The sequence below is a fragment of the Candoia aspera genome, chromosome 9 (genome assembly GCF_035149785.1).
Source record: "Candoia aspera isolate rCanAsp1 chromosome 9, rCanAsp1.hap2, whole genome shotgun sequence".
Classification (NCBI taxonomy): Eukaryota; Metazoa; Chordata; class Lepidosauria; order Squamata; family Boidae; genus Candoia; species Candoia aspera.
The window spans coordinates 17,752,334-17,768,053 of record NC_086161.1 but is presented as its reverse complement, the minus strand read 5'-3'; the positions used below and the strand labels follow the sequence as shown (position 1 = coordinate 17,768,053).

Sequence of the window (15,720 nt, the reverse complement as noted above, 5' to 3'; positions counted from 1 at the left end):
TATAGTAACATAATCATCAGGCAAGGTTCTGCATTCTAGAGTAAGTTTTATTAACCATGCCAACAGTTGTAGGTACTGAGTGTTTTTAGATCTGCCCAGTAATGCCCTGTCAGCCTTTCCTAGAGGAAAAAAAATAGATTACCAACTTGGCTACTCTGTTTTGGGCAACTTAACAACAAAGACCACTGCTCCCAACTTACCCAAACTTCTTTCCATCCATGGAGCTAGGATATTGCTTTGCAGTTTTGGGATGATACCCATTTATGTTTACAATTTCACTTTGGCACAAAGTCCAAGAGGTAGATGCATTTCCTCTGCAGCAAGCAAGATGAGTGAATTTACCTAATCCAGCAAATAAAGATTGCATGCATAAAATGGAAGCTGGTTCTGCAGATTCATTCTCCCTTGGCACAAAAATACTCAGTACATGAATTTTGGTAATTTGAATGCTCCTAACAGAAATTGGCATAAGAGCCAGTTTGGTGTAGTGGTTAAGGCAGCAGGCTAGAAACTGGGAGACCATGAGTTCTAGTCCCACTTTAGGCACAAAGCCAGCTGAGTGACCTGGGGTCAATCCCTCTCTCTTAGCCCTAGGAAGAAGAAGGCAAGGGCAAACCACTTCTGAAAATCTTGCCAAGAAAACTGCAGGGACTTGTCCAGGCAGTCACCAGGAGTCAAAGCTGACTCAAAGGCACAAGAAGAAAAAGAGAGAAAGGGGCGGGGAGAGAAGAAAGAAAGAAAGAAGCTACATATCTTCGTAGGTTTTGGATATAGTGTTCACAGGCCATTCCAATATGCTCCAAGTGCCTTTTACTTCAGTGATGGTTTCTGTTGCTTCCCCCTAGGATCTTAGCAGTTCTGACTTGATCCGGCCTCGTGTCAGCCTAGTGTGTCAAATAGTGCGAGTTGGTCACATGGAGCTGAAAGAGGGCAAGAAGCATACTTGTGGCCTCCGGAGACCGTTTGGAGTAGCAGGTACAAACGTTTGTTGTTCTTGCCAAGGTCTTATTTTTAAGAAATTTGTATTAGAAAATAGCAATTGAAGTCCTGGGTTCAGATGGGTTCCTCATCTGGCCATTTGCGTGCTGAGTTCCAGTGCAACAGGAAGATAAAAGCAACATTATGGGCCTTTCTCTACTGCAAAGCTGAAGTGCTCTTCATCATCCTTGATCCACCAGGAAACTATACTGGTGTGAAACTGGCTGTCTCTGTCTTGCTTCTATTTCACCTGTTCCCCATCACTGCCATCATCTGATTTTCCTCCAAGGGATGGATGACAAGGGCATATTTTGGGCATCTTGAGGTGGCTTTTGGATGAAGTTGGAATTGGGGACAAAGACTACTTTGACCCTGGATAAGGACAAGTTAAAGCTGTCTCTCTCATGAGCTGTGGATGAGATTAAGAAGTCATGAGGACATGGCCAGGAAAAAAAAAAGTGGTTAGGGCAAGTCATGCTTGAGATTCAGAGCACATGGGGATGTGAACATAGCTGTGCTATTCTCTGATATTGCGCATCTGCCAATCATGCAATCCTGGAGAAAGGCTCCAGTGCTTTAAACAGCTGCATGCTCCACGCTTTGTCTGAATTATTTCCAAAGCACTGTACAGTCTCCTAAACCAGCTAGTTATATCTGATTGCATGGTTGATAAATGGTAAACCAAGCAATGTTTCCTGAGTTTGGTTTAAGTCCTGGTTTAAACTAACTTTTGCTGTCCTGCACATGTGTTAGGGCTTCAGAATTCCTGGCCTTTCGAATGGGATTTCTGGGAATCCGTCGAATGGGATTTCTGGGAATTTATGTTCCAGTACATCTGGAAGGCATGAGTTTTTAATGGTTTGAAATACAAAAAGTTCCAGAACTATTAAGAAGTTTGTTGCTATGGCTGTAATCAGTAAAAGCCTGTTTTCTCCCTAGTGATGGACATTACAGATATCATTCACGGGAAGGTGGACGATGAAGAAAAGCAGCATTTTGTTCCATTTCAGCAGTAAGTAGTTAATGTTCCAAAAAAGAGTACAGGTAGTCCTTGCTTAACCACCATTTGTTTAGTGACAGTTTAGACTTATAATGGTGATGAAAACTGCCTTACGACTGGTCCTCAAACTTACGGCCATTGCAGTGTCCCTGCAGGCATGTGGTCACAATTTGGGCGCTTGGGAACCAGTTCACATTTATGACCGTCACAGCGTCCCATGGTCACGTGATCACCATTTTCAACTTTCCCGGCCGGCTTCTGGCAAGCAAAATCAATCAGGAACTGTGTGATTTGCTTAACCATTGCAAAAAAGGTCATGAAATTGGGTCATATTCACTTAATGAGTGCTTCACTTAGCAACCAAAATACCTGTCCCAATTGTGGTCATTAAGCGAGGACTACTTGTACAGCATCTCTGAGGGGCTCATGGTCATGTATATAGTGCTTTCCAGAAAGTGGACCGGTCCAGGACAAAGAAGTGGGATAAGCTAAGACAAAACCTGTAAGTTAAATTAAATTAAAGCAGTTAATATGATGACTTCCTATGTGTTTAATATTTGCTAGGGTTGTGGAGCACTTCACATCCAAAGATTATGAACTGTTTTGAAGTACACACACAAATATAACACCAATCTGCAATTCCTTAAATGAAATAACAGCTTTTCCTGAGATGATGTGGCAACTTTTTAAGGCATTGGGACAGGTGCTATGTGAAGGCCTGCATGTGCTGTGAAATACCTTTTGCCTTAAAACCTGAAATATTTATACAGCGCTAATGTTTTCCTCCCCCGTCATAATAAAAATTTCACTTCAGCAACTTCTGAAGAGTTGGGGGTGTCACCCAAGAAGAGGTGTGCAAAACATTATACTTGGTCTTAGAAGGCCAAAATCGAAATCTTCCATCCTCCAAAAAGCCCATAACAAAGGTAGACCGCTCCTGGCATATTTAGAATATTTGGAGCAAAACCATCCAAGAACTGAATATTTAGACCTTGACAATTTTTGCTCACTTACTTCTCTACCTGATTGTTTAGAGGGGGCCTGTGTAGCGCTGAAATTGCAGATTGGACTGAAGTATTTTTTAAAAAGCAGGGAGTGGTGCAAGCTCTGTGGTTGTCTTTTATGGGGGGAATTTGGGATATATGAAAAAGTGTGGCTTTGAAGGGAAACTTTATTTCCCTATCTATCTCCCTCCAATTTGAAAAAGGGTGGAAAAAGGGTCGATGAAAGCAGCACTATTATTCTTCCATCAGGTGGTAGTCCTGGTTAATGTTGTCCTATAGGCACTTATTCAGAAGTGAGCTCACTGAGCTTCCGCCACAGGCATGCAGATAGACCTTGACTTACGACCACAATAGGGACTGGAAAATTCATTGTTAAGCAGTGCAGTCATTAAGCAAGGCATCAGGTGACCACACCTGATTTTACATTTTTTTGTGGTGGTTATGCAAATCACACAGTCATTAAGTGAATCATGTGGTTTCCCCATAGTTTTTGTTGGTCGGAAGCCAGCTGGGAAGGTCACAAATGCTGATCATGTGACCCCAGGATGCTGCAACCACCATAAATACATGCAGGTTGCCAAGCCCCTGAATTTTGATCACGTGACCGCTGGGACACTGTGACAGTTGTAAGTGTGAGGACAGGTCATAAGTCACTTTTTCTAGTGCTGTTGTAACTTCAAACAGTCGCTAAACAAATGGTCATAAGTCGAGGGTTACCTGTATATAGAATTTCTTCCTTAATTGATTGGAATTACACTTGATCAGAATTCCCAGTCATGGAAAGAGCTGTATTCACATTCAGACAAGCATGCATACAACTCATGTTCAGACCTACAGGACAGGTCTGATAATATAATGCAGGGGATAGATGTACAGGAAACAGGAGGTGGCACAGCAAATAGTTATAGCTCTGACCCCCCATAAGGTTTTCACCCTCAGCCATTCGTATGAATGAACAAAGGGGACTAGAAACTTTTGCCAATAAGTTTGAAATCAGCGGAGTTCTACTAGCTGCTCCTATCCCCCTTCATCCAGTCCCTGCAAGATTTGATTATGTGCCATCAAGTTGTTTTTTACTCTTAATGACCACATAGATAGATTTTCCCCATGATGATCTGCCCCTGTGAGAGCCAGTTTGGTCTAGCGGTTAAGGTGCTGGGCTAGAAATCAGGAGTCTGTGAGTTCTAGTCCTGCCTGAGGCATGAAAGCCGGCTGGGTGACCTTGGGCCAGTCCCTCTCTCTCAGCCCAAGGGCCAATCAGGCATGGTATGAGAGTTCTTAGTCCCGCCTCAGGCATGAAAGCCGGCTGGGTGGCCTTGGGCCAGTCCCTCCCTCTCAGCCCAACTCGCTGCAATGGAGACTAGCCTCCTTGTGGTGCACCCCGGACAACGTGACTTGTCATGGCTGAATAGTCTACGCATCTGGCTGCTGGACCTCACAAGGATTTCCCAGCAAGAAAAAGCAGCATGAACACCGAACTGCTATGCCATACGATTAAAAACAAAATCTGCCCCTAACCTGGTCTTTTAGGTCTCCCTCCTGCAAGAAGTATCTTCTTATTTTTTTTATTCTTATTCAAATAAGGATCTGGAATCTGGAAATTTACCTCTTCTCTTTCTCCTTCTTCTCCTCTTCCTTTTTTCTTTCCTCTTCAGGATTGCCATGGAAACATATATCAGGCAACGGCAGTTAATCATGGCACCTCTAATAACATCTCATGTGATTGGAGAGAATGAGCCCCTCACGTCTGTCTTCAACAAAGTCATTGCTGCCAAGGAAGTAAATCATAAAGGTCAAGGTACACTGGAAAGATGGCTTCTGGAACCACTGGGAAGAAGGGAGTGGGGGAGAGACATTCCATTGATGCGGAAACTCATTCTTGGCTTTGGATGGTTCATTGGTCAAGGACACTGCATGGGCTCCTTCCTGCAAGACTGGTCAGAAAAATCTCTCATCCATTTGATTCAGTTTTCCTGCTGAATAGGGAGAGCTACACAAATTTAGCTGATTAGATGTAGGTAACAAACTAGAATAAAATTGGTGGGCAATTGTAAGATGGTTTGGAAATGTAGAGAGAAAGAAAGGATGCTCTCAAAGGAAGAAAATGGGACAAGAGACCCCTAAATCAATCCTGTTTGATTTGAGCAAGAGGGAGAGAGTTGTCCCACTAAATTTCCAGGAGTCAAAACAAAACATGGGGGGAGCCTGCCTTGTTAGGTATTCCACCACCCTCTAAAGTTCAACATCTATCAATTCTGTGTTTCTCCTATGGGCTCTCTCCTGTGCATGGATTATGCAGTTTGGGCTACTTGAACATGCACTTCCACCTTTGTACTTTGAAAATCATAAGACCAATCATCAAATATAGACCCCACTGGAACCATTTCCAAAGTCCAGGACTGAATTTGTTGATGGAGAAGAAAAGGACAAATCGTGCCATGTGAAAATTGCCTGACTCCTCCTAATACATTTGAAAATATGTTGCATGCCTTGAGCAGGGAAAGACTTCAACACAACACCAGTCTTTATAAAAGCAGCATCAATCCTGATTACTCCCCCCAAAGTGGAAGTGGGGGAAAAAAAATCTCTGGTAAACAAAAGAAGAGAAGGCATTTCTGTATATTTCTATTTTAACCTGCCATTTGCGATGGAGATAATAATTCTCTTTCCTTATCAAATCTACACAGGGTGCCATGTTTTCCAATAGCACTAATGCTGCTGTTCATTTTTGCTTTCCACCCCCTTTTAGGCCTCTGGGTTTCTCTGAAACTGCTGCCTGGTGATTTAGCTCAGGTTCAGAAGGATTTCTCTCATCTCATTGACAGATCGACAGCTGTGGCCCGCAAAATGGGATTCCCAGAGATTATATTGCCTGGTGAGTAATTCTGCATCAAGGGAGGAGAAGAATGAAATTACATCTATTTTCTAGAAATAAATGAGTGCAGATGTCTTCCACATGGTGGGCAGTCTCCAGAGAAAAGAGTAAGGCTGTGTTCTAATTTCCACTTTTTTTTTTTTATCATTCTCTGTTTTCATGGCAGGTGAAGTTCGGAATGATATCTACGTCACTCTGATGCATGGAGAGTTTGACAAAGGGAAGAAGAAGACTCCTAAGAATGTTGAGGTTACCATGTCTGTCCACGATGAAGATGGAAACATTTTAGAGGTAGGAAGGGGTTTCCAGAATAGTAAGTGGGTGACAAACCAAATAAATGCATAGATGTTCTGTATCTCCCCGCAAAGTTGAGAAAATTTTGTGACCTTCTGGAAAACCCTCAAAACATGTTTTTTCCAACAGGCCTAGGGATCCCCTGGCAACAGGGAGCCCGTGCACTGGCTGCGTCATGTATAATATTCTGATGCCTTCCCTCTGGTGATTTGTTTTTATTTATGTTTATTTGTGTTTTGTAGGATGTTTGAATGGTTGGTTTTATTGTGCGCTGCCCAGAGTCACTTTGTGTGAGATGGGTGGCCACATACATTTGACAAGCAGACAAACAAATAAATACTGTGCAGGAGCTATTAGAAATGGAAGCTTTGACCAACAGATGGACCATCTAATAAAATACTTTCACTCACAGAATGCATGCTTTAACTCTGTTTTCCCCATCCTGGACATTCTCCAGGTGTGTGGACTTCAGTTCTTTGCCAGTTTCTGCTCATTTCTGCCCTCAGAGGACTATTAAGGTTGGCAGCTTGGCAGTTCAAAACCCAAGAGCGCAAGCCGCGTGACGGAGTGAGCTCCCGTCAACTTGTCCCAGCTCCTGCTAACCTAGCAGTTTGAAAGCATGCAAATGCAAGTAGATGAATAGGTACCACTTTGGTGGGAAAATAACAGGGACATGAAAGGAGTCCCCTCAGGCATCCCCCGGGCAATGGTGACGTCACTGGCAAATCCTTTCAACACAGAAGTGCCTAGGTAGGTGCTTCTGACACACACACACACAAATTTAATAAGCACCAGTTCAACAGGTAAAAGCTAATATGCTGTCATTTCTGTATAACATACATTAGTTTGAAAGGACTCTTAAAATGTGTAGAATATTTTGCTCCTCTTTGGAACTAATTTGGAAAGTTGTTTTATAACTGAAAGATTTTCCCTCCCATCACTGATAAAGTCTTGTTTTCTGTCATTTGTTCTTTGGTTTCTTTTTGTTTCTGATGTGCTCCAAAGAAAGCTATCCATCCAGGTGCTGGTTACGAAGGTATTTCAGAATACAAATCAGTTGTCTACTACCAAGTCAAGCAGCCTTGCTGGTATGAAACTGTAAAGGTGAGATTGTCTAATGGGAATATTGGCTTGGTTAGGATACATCCTCATATTACGGAACTGAGATATGTATCCCATATACTCTTAGCAAACTCACTTATCCTAACATGGCTTCTTGTGCAGCCAAGCAAACAACATCTAGATGTAAGAAGGGCTTGGGGGAGCTCAAATATTTGGAAAAGTGCAACAAAATCTTTTTCAAAAAATATAGGAGAGAGAAAAACCATTTGCAAGCATGTGTATTTATTTATTTATTTACATTTTATCCCGCCTTTATTATTTTTATAAATAACCCGAAGCAGCGAACATACCTAATACTCCTTCCTCCTCCTATTTTCCCCACAATGACAACCCTGTGAGGTAAGTTGGGCTGAGAGGGAATGACTGGCCCAGGGTCACCCAGCTGGCTTTTATACCTAAGGCGGGACTAGAATTCACAGACTCCTGGTTAATATGTTAATAGCCATTGGAATGCTAGTTGATTATTAGAGAAGGAAAAATGAAATGGATTATCCTTGAAAAAGGAATGGAATGGAGTATCTTAGAAAATATGGAGTCTCACTTGTGCAGCCTAGAGAAAAGTCATAATTAGAACATTTGCATATTTTATTTTCAGTATGCCAGAATTGCTCATGTAAAAATACCTATCAAGTTACTGGTAGTTGCTTGGAGTGAAAGCAGCTATACTCAAGAACAAAGCTTTATTAAGAACAAAATTAAACTAACAACACAAGTATTCCAGAAAGTACCTCTACTTTCCATTGAGAAACCTATATATAGGCAAATTACTCTAGGGAAGTTCTGTCCCACCTCCCCCCCCCCCCATGCTCATGTGATGTAAAGGGGAGGAGACCTGTCTCTTTTGTGAAGAAGGGACAGTTTTCTTTAGAAATGGCTACCAAACACCTCCAGTCTGAGATCCCTAATTGCTATCAAATGAAGTCTGTGCATCTTGAAATGAAAACATTATGCATCTTCAGATAGGTGCTTCCAGTTAGACCCAGGAAAAATGAGACATACTCCCATAAGAAGCAATTTTAAGCAGATTGGTTATTTAAAAATTCCAAAATACATATAGGCAATACATTTATTAGACCAGTGTTTCAACCTTGACAGGTTTAGGATGTATGGACTTCAACTCCCAGAATTCCTCAGCCAGCATGCTGTCTGGGTAATTCTGGGAGCTGAAGTCCACACATCTTAAAGTTATCAAGGTTTAGAAACATGTATCCAATCAACCAGAATTTTACAGGATGGCTGCAGACTCTTGAGTTTCGAGAACTCTTCTTCAAATAGGTTGGTTGGAAAAAAGTAGGCAATGTGGTTTAACTTCTAGGTGAAATGAGATTCCTTTTTCTTTTGTACAAAATGGTAAGTTATCAGCATATTTCAGAAACCCTTCCAAACAATATGGCACCATTTTTAATCTAGGATGAAGTCTCCATTTCATCATGAAGCTCCCCAATGGCTAATCTCTGTCTCGGTCTCTCTCTTCCTTGTCCACCTTGAACTCTTTAATGTTATGATGCTACATTTTGGAGGAAAATTGAAATAGGCCTCTAGAGAAAGTGTTGTTAAAAAATGTATTCACGTGGGAATTCTATTTTTCCTCTCCTTGATTATCTCTAGGAAGAAGAGGTTTTCATTAGCAGCTAAGAACTTGCATTCTTTTTTGCTGAATGCCAAATGAATATCCTACCACAATATATTTCTTTTTAAAACTTCTTTTAAATGCATTTTACAGTGGTAAGAATAGGGCTCAAGCATTCATCTGTGCTAGGCATATGTTGTCCAGAAACCTGAAAGCCAGATTCAAACTTACGTACAGTAAAGTACTTTGCCAAGAGAACTAAAATAAATCATCCTGTAGTGAATTTGTACCCACTCAGGATATGTATGAGATGTTTCAAAATATGGTTTATATATGTTGCTAACATGAAAAAGAGAGACTTCAGTTTCTTTTTCTACTGTAATAAAATTAATTCTCCCCAAGTCAGTCTGTCTGTTTATATCCAATAAATTTTGTAATGGAAGAAAAATTATGTCCTGAATTTCTGCTGTTAGAAAGACTATGACTAATGAAATGGCTGTGGTCAAGTCAACTTGGCTATCTTACTCCTTTCTTAAAAAGTTGGAAATCACATCATGCATTTAAGCAGAGTGTTTCAGAGAGCTGTAAATCACTAATATCCAGTGAACAATGTCCCACAAATCTTGTTGGAGGTTTTAACAGGCAATTTAAAGTGTGCTGTAGTCAGTTTTAAAGTTTCCAAGTAGAATTAGCAAAGTATTTTAATGGTGGTGTTACTGTAAATTCCATAGCTGAACGTTGGAGGGTCGGGAGGAGGATTTTTTTTTTTAAATAAGGATCTAACAAATCTGATTTTTCCAATCGGTATATGAACATTTACCCTTCATTCCTGCAAAGCAATGACTTTGGATAGAAAAATGTTCATGCTTCAGGGGAAAATGCATAACAATTATGTTTGTTCTACAAGTAATGTATATTAAGGAAAACTGATAGACATATATACACATATGACTGTGTACATCATGTACACAGTCATATATGTTAAAGGAAAATGTGTGCAAAACTAATAATTACATATTACATAATTCTGTAAGCTGCCTGGAGTCACTGTGTGTGAGCTGTGTGGCCTTATACATTTTACAAATAAAAAATTAAAATAAAAATTCATACAGATTTTTAAAATGATGCGGAAATGCAACCAAACCAACGTGGGAGGGAAAAACTTTAAAAGTGAGATTGGTTCATGTATGCAGTCACATGAATTCTATAGACCCCATGTTCTTATATGCAGTGCCCATCACTTCTACACAATTATTACTTATTTTCTTATCACACACAGGTCTCCATAGAAATAAAAGAGGTTGGCCGCTATCATTTAAGATTTACTTTCCGCCACCGTTCATCACAGGAATGTAAGCATGAGAGACAGACAATATCTTTTTGATTTAGAAGCACAGAAGAGTTTTTGGAGAAGGCAGAGGGAAGCGTGGAATGCGGGCCATGTATTATTACCTTCCCACCCCAAACTGTAGTTTTCTGAATCATTCATTTGCAAAGAAGCTCTTCATTTCACAAAAACAACCATCAACCCAATTTGGCTCCCTATATGTGTACACAACTTTTCTAAATCCCGAGATGATGTCAGCACAGCCTAAAAAAAGCAAATCAAATCATGTTGCATCTCAATTATGGTTAAGAAAAGAAAATTGTAGTTCTTCCAAACACTTATGGTGAAATTGCATTTGGCTGCTCTCTTTGAAATCACTCAGATCGGCTAAGAGCTCCAAAGATGCACACCCTATTTTTATCAGAACTCTCTTTGAATATGCAGCCTTACAGCATCAACCCTTCTGTTTTTGATATTCCAATTGCTAGTGGCTCTCTTCTGTGCAGCCAAAATAGTACCATCCACACAAGAGAGAAGTATTTAGAGGTTTGCAGAAGTAAAAGTTACATCAGAAAAAGCAATCTGGTGAGGTGAGGATGTTCAGTAGCTGTAGCTGCCGCTCTGAGCTCCTGTACAAAAGAAGGGATCTAAATCAATACAGGCAGTCCTCGCTTAATGACCACAATTGGGACTGGAATTTCAGTTGCTAAGCAAAATGGTCATTAAGTGAACCTGACCTGATTTTACAACCTTTTTTATGGTGGTCGTTAAGCAAATCACCGCAGGCATTAAGCAAACCACATGGTGGTTAAGCAAATCATCCAGTTCCACACTGATTTTGCTTGCCGGAAGCCAGCCGGGAAGATCAAAAATAATGATCACATGACTATGGGATTCTGCGATGGTCATAAATGTGAACTGGTTGCCAAGCATCCAAATCGTGATCACATGTCCATGTGGACGCTGCAACAGCCGTAAGTGTGAGGACCAGTTGTAAGACGGTTTTTTCAGCACCGTCATAAGTCCCAATCATCACTAAACAAATGGTTGTTAAGTGAGGACTGCCTGTATATAAAAATGCATACAATGAGTTTTGCAAAGGAGCAGTGCAAAAGCATTTCAGAAATTACCCTAAAGGGCAGCAGACCGCAGTATGGTGTTGCAGCTTCCCTTGTTACCAGTAATATAAGCCTCATCACTGCCCTAATGCCATTTGTGCCAGATAAAATGTCTCCCATAAAATTGCTGGGTGCGTAATTCAGTGGAAAAAGCAGTAGCAGGAGATTTCCATTGATGTTTGTTTTTCTGCAGCAAGAGATAAATCTGAACGGGCTTTTGGGGTGGCCTTTCTGAAGCTGATGAATGTAGATGGTACCACTCTGCAGGATGGCAGGCATAATTTAATAGTCTACAAGGTACAGTTTTATTTTTATTTATTTACTTTAGAAGGCCTTGACTGTTTGATCCATTCAAACTTCTTTCCTACACTCTTCTGCCTTAGAAGAAACATTTGATGCTGGACTGTTTATGGTTAATGCTTAAAACTGTTCTTGGTGTTTCTGATTTTTTCCTTTGTTTCCTGCTGACAGGGTGAGAACAAAAAAATGGAAGATGCGAAGTTTTATTTGACGCTTCCCAGCACCAAGATGGAGGTGGAAGACAGAGATGGAGTTGCATTCAAGCAACACATGACCAATTTTACTCTGAATAAGGATAGCACCAAGGACAGCTTTCAGATTGCCACGCTCATCTGTTCAACGAAACTGACACAAAATGGTAGGTTAAGTTGTGGGCAAATTGGAAAAGTGGTAGGCAAGTTGCAATGGGACATCCTGAATTTGTCCCATGAAACCACTGATAGACAAGGTTGGGAGTAGCCACTGCTGGCTGTATGATCTTTGATTCTGCTTATACCTTTCAGAGCTGGTGACCATCGCTACACCTTATGGCAGCTAACTTCGTTTTTAATGTTGTGCTATGCAAATATCTACTTTTTGCTAGTCTGGAATATCTGATCATTTAGGATCATTGAATAATCCCTGTTTAAATTATGGACAGAGAAGGAGAAAAAATGCATCCCCATTTTTTGCAGAAATTGTACATATCTTAAGTCACCATCTTCCTTCCAAGGGTGGGCAATTCACAGGTTGGGAGCTATACGCAGCAGTCCCAGCCTGGGCTGTGTTTCCAAAAGTCTTGATTTTCCAGCATGTTATAAAGTACAGGATATTCCAAGGAGACTCTCCGTGGGCACTTTTTCTTTTTTATTCAGAGAAAGGAAGAAATCCTATGCAGTTTGTAGGATACTGAGCCATGCCTATCCATCTGAGTATAGAAAGTCCGTGTCACTCTCTGTCTTCTAAGACTTGACTTAATTTTCCCTGGTTACCCTCCTGCCTGACTTCTCGGTCCTCGAAGCCTAGAAACCTCCTTATTCTAAAATAACTCAAAGTTGTGATTTTCAGAAAAATGAATTCTAGTTTCCAACACTAAACTGCACATCTCAAACCATTATCTTTTCCAAAAATGCTGTTCAATACCAAAACCAGAATACCAGAAAATTAGTGTCTTATGGGTACTTCTTATTAAATAAGACCATTGCAGGAACTCAGATATCATTGTTTATTTTGCTGATTTGCCCTTGCCAGTTGACCTGCTAGGATTGTTGAATTGGCGTTCAAACTCTCAGAACATAGGACACAATCTGAAGAAGCTGATGGACGTGGAAGGTGGAGAAATTGTTAAGGTACAAGGGGGCGACATGGGGGCAGACCTTTGGGATGGGTAAGTCTTTGAAGGCCAGGGCCCCATTTAACATACTTTGGGAGGACAGGATGAAATAGGTACTGTCTTGGTTTGGATGAGGAATGTAGGATTTTTCATGTCCAAGCCTATTTTCATCCCTCAAAATGCCACTTTTTTAGCACTGATGTGATATTTCCCTAGTAACAATCAGAACTGGAAAAAAACAGCCAAGGAACCGTTCTCTCTGAGCTCAAATTAATAAAATTGATTAGGAAAAAGGTTGAAGAGATAATGCAAGAATTCCAGAAGGTAATTTTGTTTCCAAATGTGGAACCTATGTATAGGCAATTCAAAGCCATTACATTCTGGTTTTCTTCCCCCTACATTTTCAGTGTAAATGGGGAGGATGCCAATCTCTTGTAAGAAGGTAGACCAGTCTGCTCCTGGCTTTGTTTATGACCAGGAGAGGGCATGAAAAGAGGATACAGGTACTACATGGCCCCGGGGCTGTATATTTCCCATCCCTCTTTTAAAAGGGCTGATGACTGATTGATTGATCAAATTTAGCCACTGCCCATCTCCCCCAAAAGAGGACAATAGACAGCATCAGTCTTTATTACTGCCCAGAGTCACTCTGTGAGTGAGATGGGTGGGGAATAAATTTGATAGACAGACAGACAGACAGACAAAATTAGTTTAAAGTGAACGCAAATGCAGGTTTGGATTGCATGAGTAGAATTATTGTTTCCAAATCTCAGAAAGTAATAGTTTCACTGTGTTCTGCATTAGTCCCAGATACAAAGTAAGACTGTTTTCTAGGAGTATGTCTCATTCCCTCTAGAAGCTATCTAAAGTACCAACCAAACACTACATCTTGTGGGAGCATCTTCCACAGATTGATTACTTCTACATGAAGAAATATTTCATCTTAGTCTAGTACAATGAAAAACAAATGCCAAGGGAATTGTCTGCCCTTTTGGAGCCAGCTTTTGACGGACCAGAATGGGGAACCATTGGATACTTTTATACTTGGCAGAGGCTACTAGCTGTAGCTGGGCAAGGTATGACTGTATTAGCCCATTGCCTTTGTCATGGCAGTGAGCTTGAATTGTTGTTCCCCCCCAGCACCAAATGGTGCATTCCAGCAGTGAAAGTGTTGTTCTCTGATTTTTACTATTTTAGGAACAGCTCTTGGGTTCCCAAATGAACTGAAGGTAACAAGTTATGGGGATTTCAAAAGCAGTGTTATAAAAAAAAAAATCTGTTTTATCTTCAACTCCCTTATTATTCCTTTTCCTAGTTTCTACAAGATACCCTTGATGCACTTTTCAGTATAATGATGGAGATGTCTGACAATGAATCCTACGATTTTCTTGTATTTGATGCATTGGTAAGTTTCCCTTCTACCTTGATGCCCCACATCATGTCTTTTTTAACACTGTCACCAGCAGCAGGCCAATGTAGATCCAGATCATCCCCCAAATTAAGTGTAGTTTGATCCTGTTCCTTTTAACAAGTATTCTATTTTTATTGATTTCTTCTACTCAAGGCCACTTTACATTAGGTTTTCCCCTAATTTTAGGCCATTAAAACAACCCTGTGACCGAGATTAGGCTGATAGAGAAGGTGATTAGGCTGAAGTCACTCAGTGAGGATCAGTGGGAGCTTGAATCTGGAGCTCCTTTGTTCAAATCCAGTATCCTAACCACTTCACTACACTGTCTATTTAAAAATCTCTGAATTTTGTTGCCTCCTCAAATGAACTTTTAAGAGACTTTAGTATTATGGACATTTGGAGAATTATCACCTACCGGTAATTTGAGGATGGATTTCTGAAGGACATCAGTGACAAATTAGGAATTTATACTTTCTTAAGCTACAGTGTAGAGCAATCCGTTGCACCCTCATCCATGAAAACAAACTGGGTGACTTTGGTTCAGTAGGACATGTGTTCTCTTTCAGCCCAACCTATCTCATAGGGTTATGAGAATAAAATGAAGTAAGATTCTCATGTAAGCTGCCTTGAGCCCCTGGAGAAAAGATGGGATATAAATGATGAGGATGAGGATGAGGATGCACAATCATGGAAGTATAATAAAAAAAAGTGGATATATGAAGCTCTCAGAGATTATTATTGAAAAAACAGGGATTGTTCACCACTTTTGCAGTGCTCCCATTTGATACCTGAAACCACACAAGCATTGCTCTGCTTGTACTCCCCAAAAGCTTAGGCATGAGAACTATGCCTTAAGACACATATTAGACAAGTCACGCAACAGGTTAAGGCAGCTTTCCCTTTGTACACTGGATGTCTGAGTATTACTATTGCTCAGGGCACTGATACAGAACTACAGGCATCCCTAGATAATCCTGAATCCAGACACTTCAAGCAGTTTAGAAAGGATGAAGCCCTTTGTTCTTGGCCATGAGAGGAATGAAATTGAGATCAAATGTACCATACAGGTTTCGATGGGTTAAAATCATATATGGATTCCATTTTTTTTTCCTTTTTTAAATTAGGTATTTATTATTTCCCTGATTGGAGATATCAAGTTTCAGCATTTTAATCCTGTACTGGAAACCTACATTTATAAACACTTCAGTGCCACCTTGGCCTATGTGTAAGTATAGTGTTTCATGAATGGCATTTTTTTTCACCCCACCAAGAATCATTCAGTGCTTGCCATTCTTCCAAACTCTTGATAAATAAGGTACAATATCTTTGCATGTGAAGGTTCTGTTTCAATTGCAGACACACTGAATGGGAAGTAATCTTACTTACTGTGAGCAAACCATTTTTGTTCA

At 40.5% G+C, this 15,720-nt stretch overlaps 1 protein-coding gene across 1 annotated transcript in view; it reads left to right on the top strand.

Annotated features, from left to right (window-relative positions):
* The window catches only part of DOCK5 (dedicator of cytokinesis 5), a 117,597-nt gene that overhangs the window by 47,938 nt on the left and 53,939 nt on the right, over positions 1-15,720 (top strand). Inside the window, exons 10-21 of the mRNA XM_063311107.1 lie at positions 846-975; positions 1,918-1,990; positions 4,638-4,780; positions 5,732-5,857; positions 6,024-6,148; positions 7,157-7,255; positions 10,123-10,195; positions 11,482-11,585; positions 11,760-11,946; positions 12,819-12,916; positions 14,216-14,305; positions 15,436-15,536. Of these exons, the coding sequence (XP_063167177.1) occupies positions 846-975; positions 1,918-1,990; positions 4,638-4,780; positions 5,732-5,857; positions 6,024-6,148; positions 7,157-7,255; positions 10,123-10,195; positions 11,482-11,585; positions 11,760-11,946; positions 12,819-12,916; positions 14,216-14,305; positions 15,436-15,536 (1,349 nt within the window). The remainder of the gene's footprint in view (positions 1-845; positions 976-1,917; positions 1,991-4,637; positions 4,781-5,731; positions 5,858-6,023; positions 6,149-7,156; positions 7,256-10,122; positions 10,196-11,481; positions 11,586-11,759; positions 11,947-12,818; positions 12,917-14,215; positions 14,306-15,435; positions 15,537-15,720) is intronic.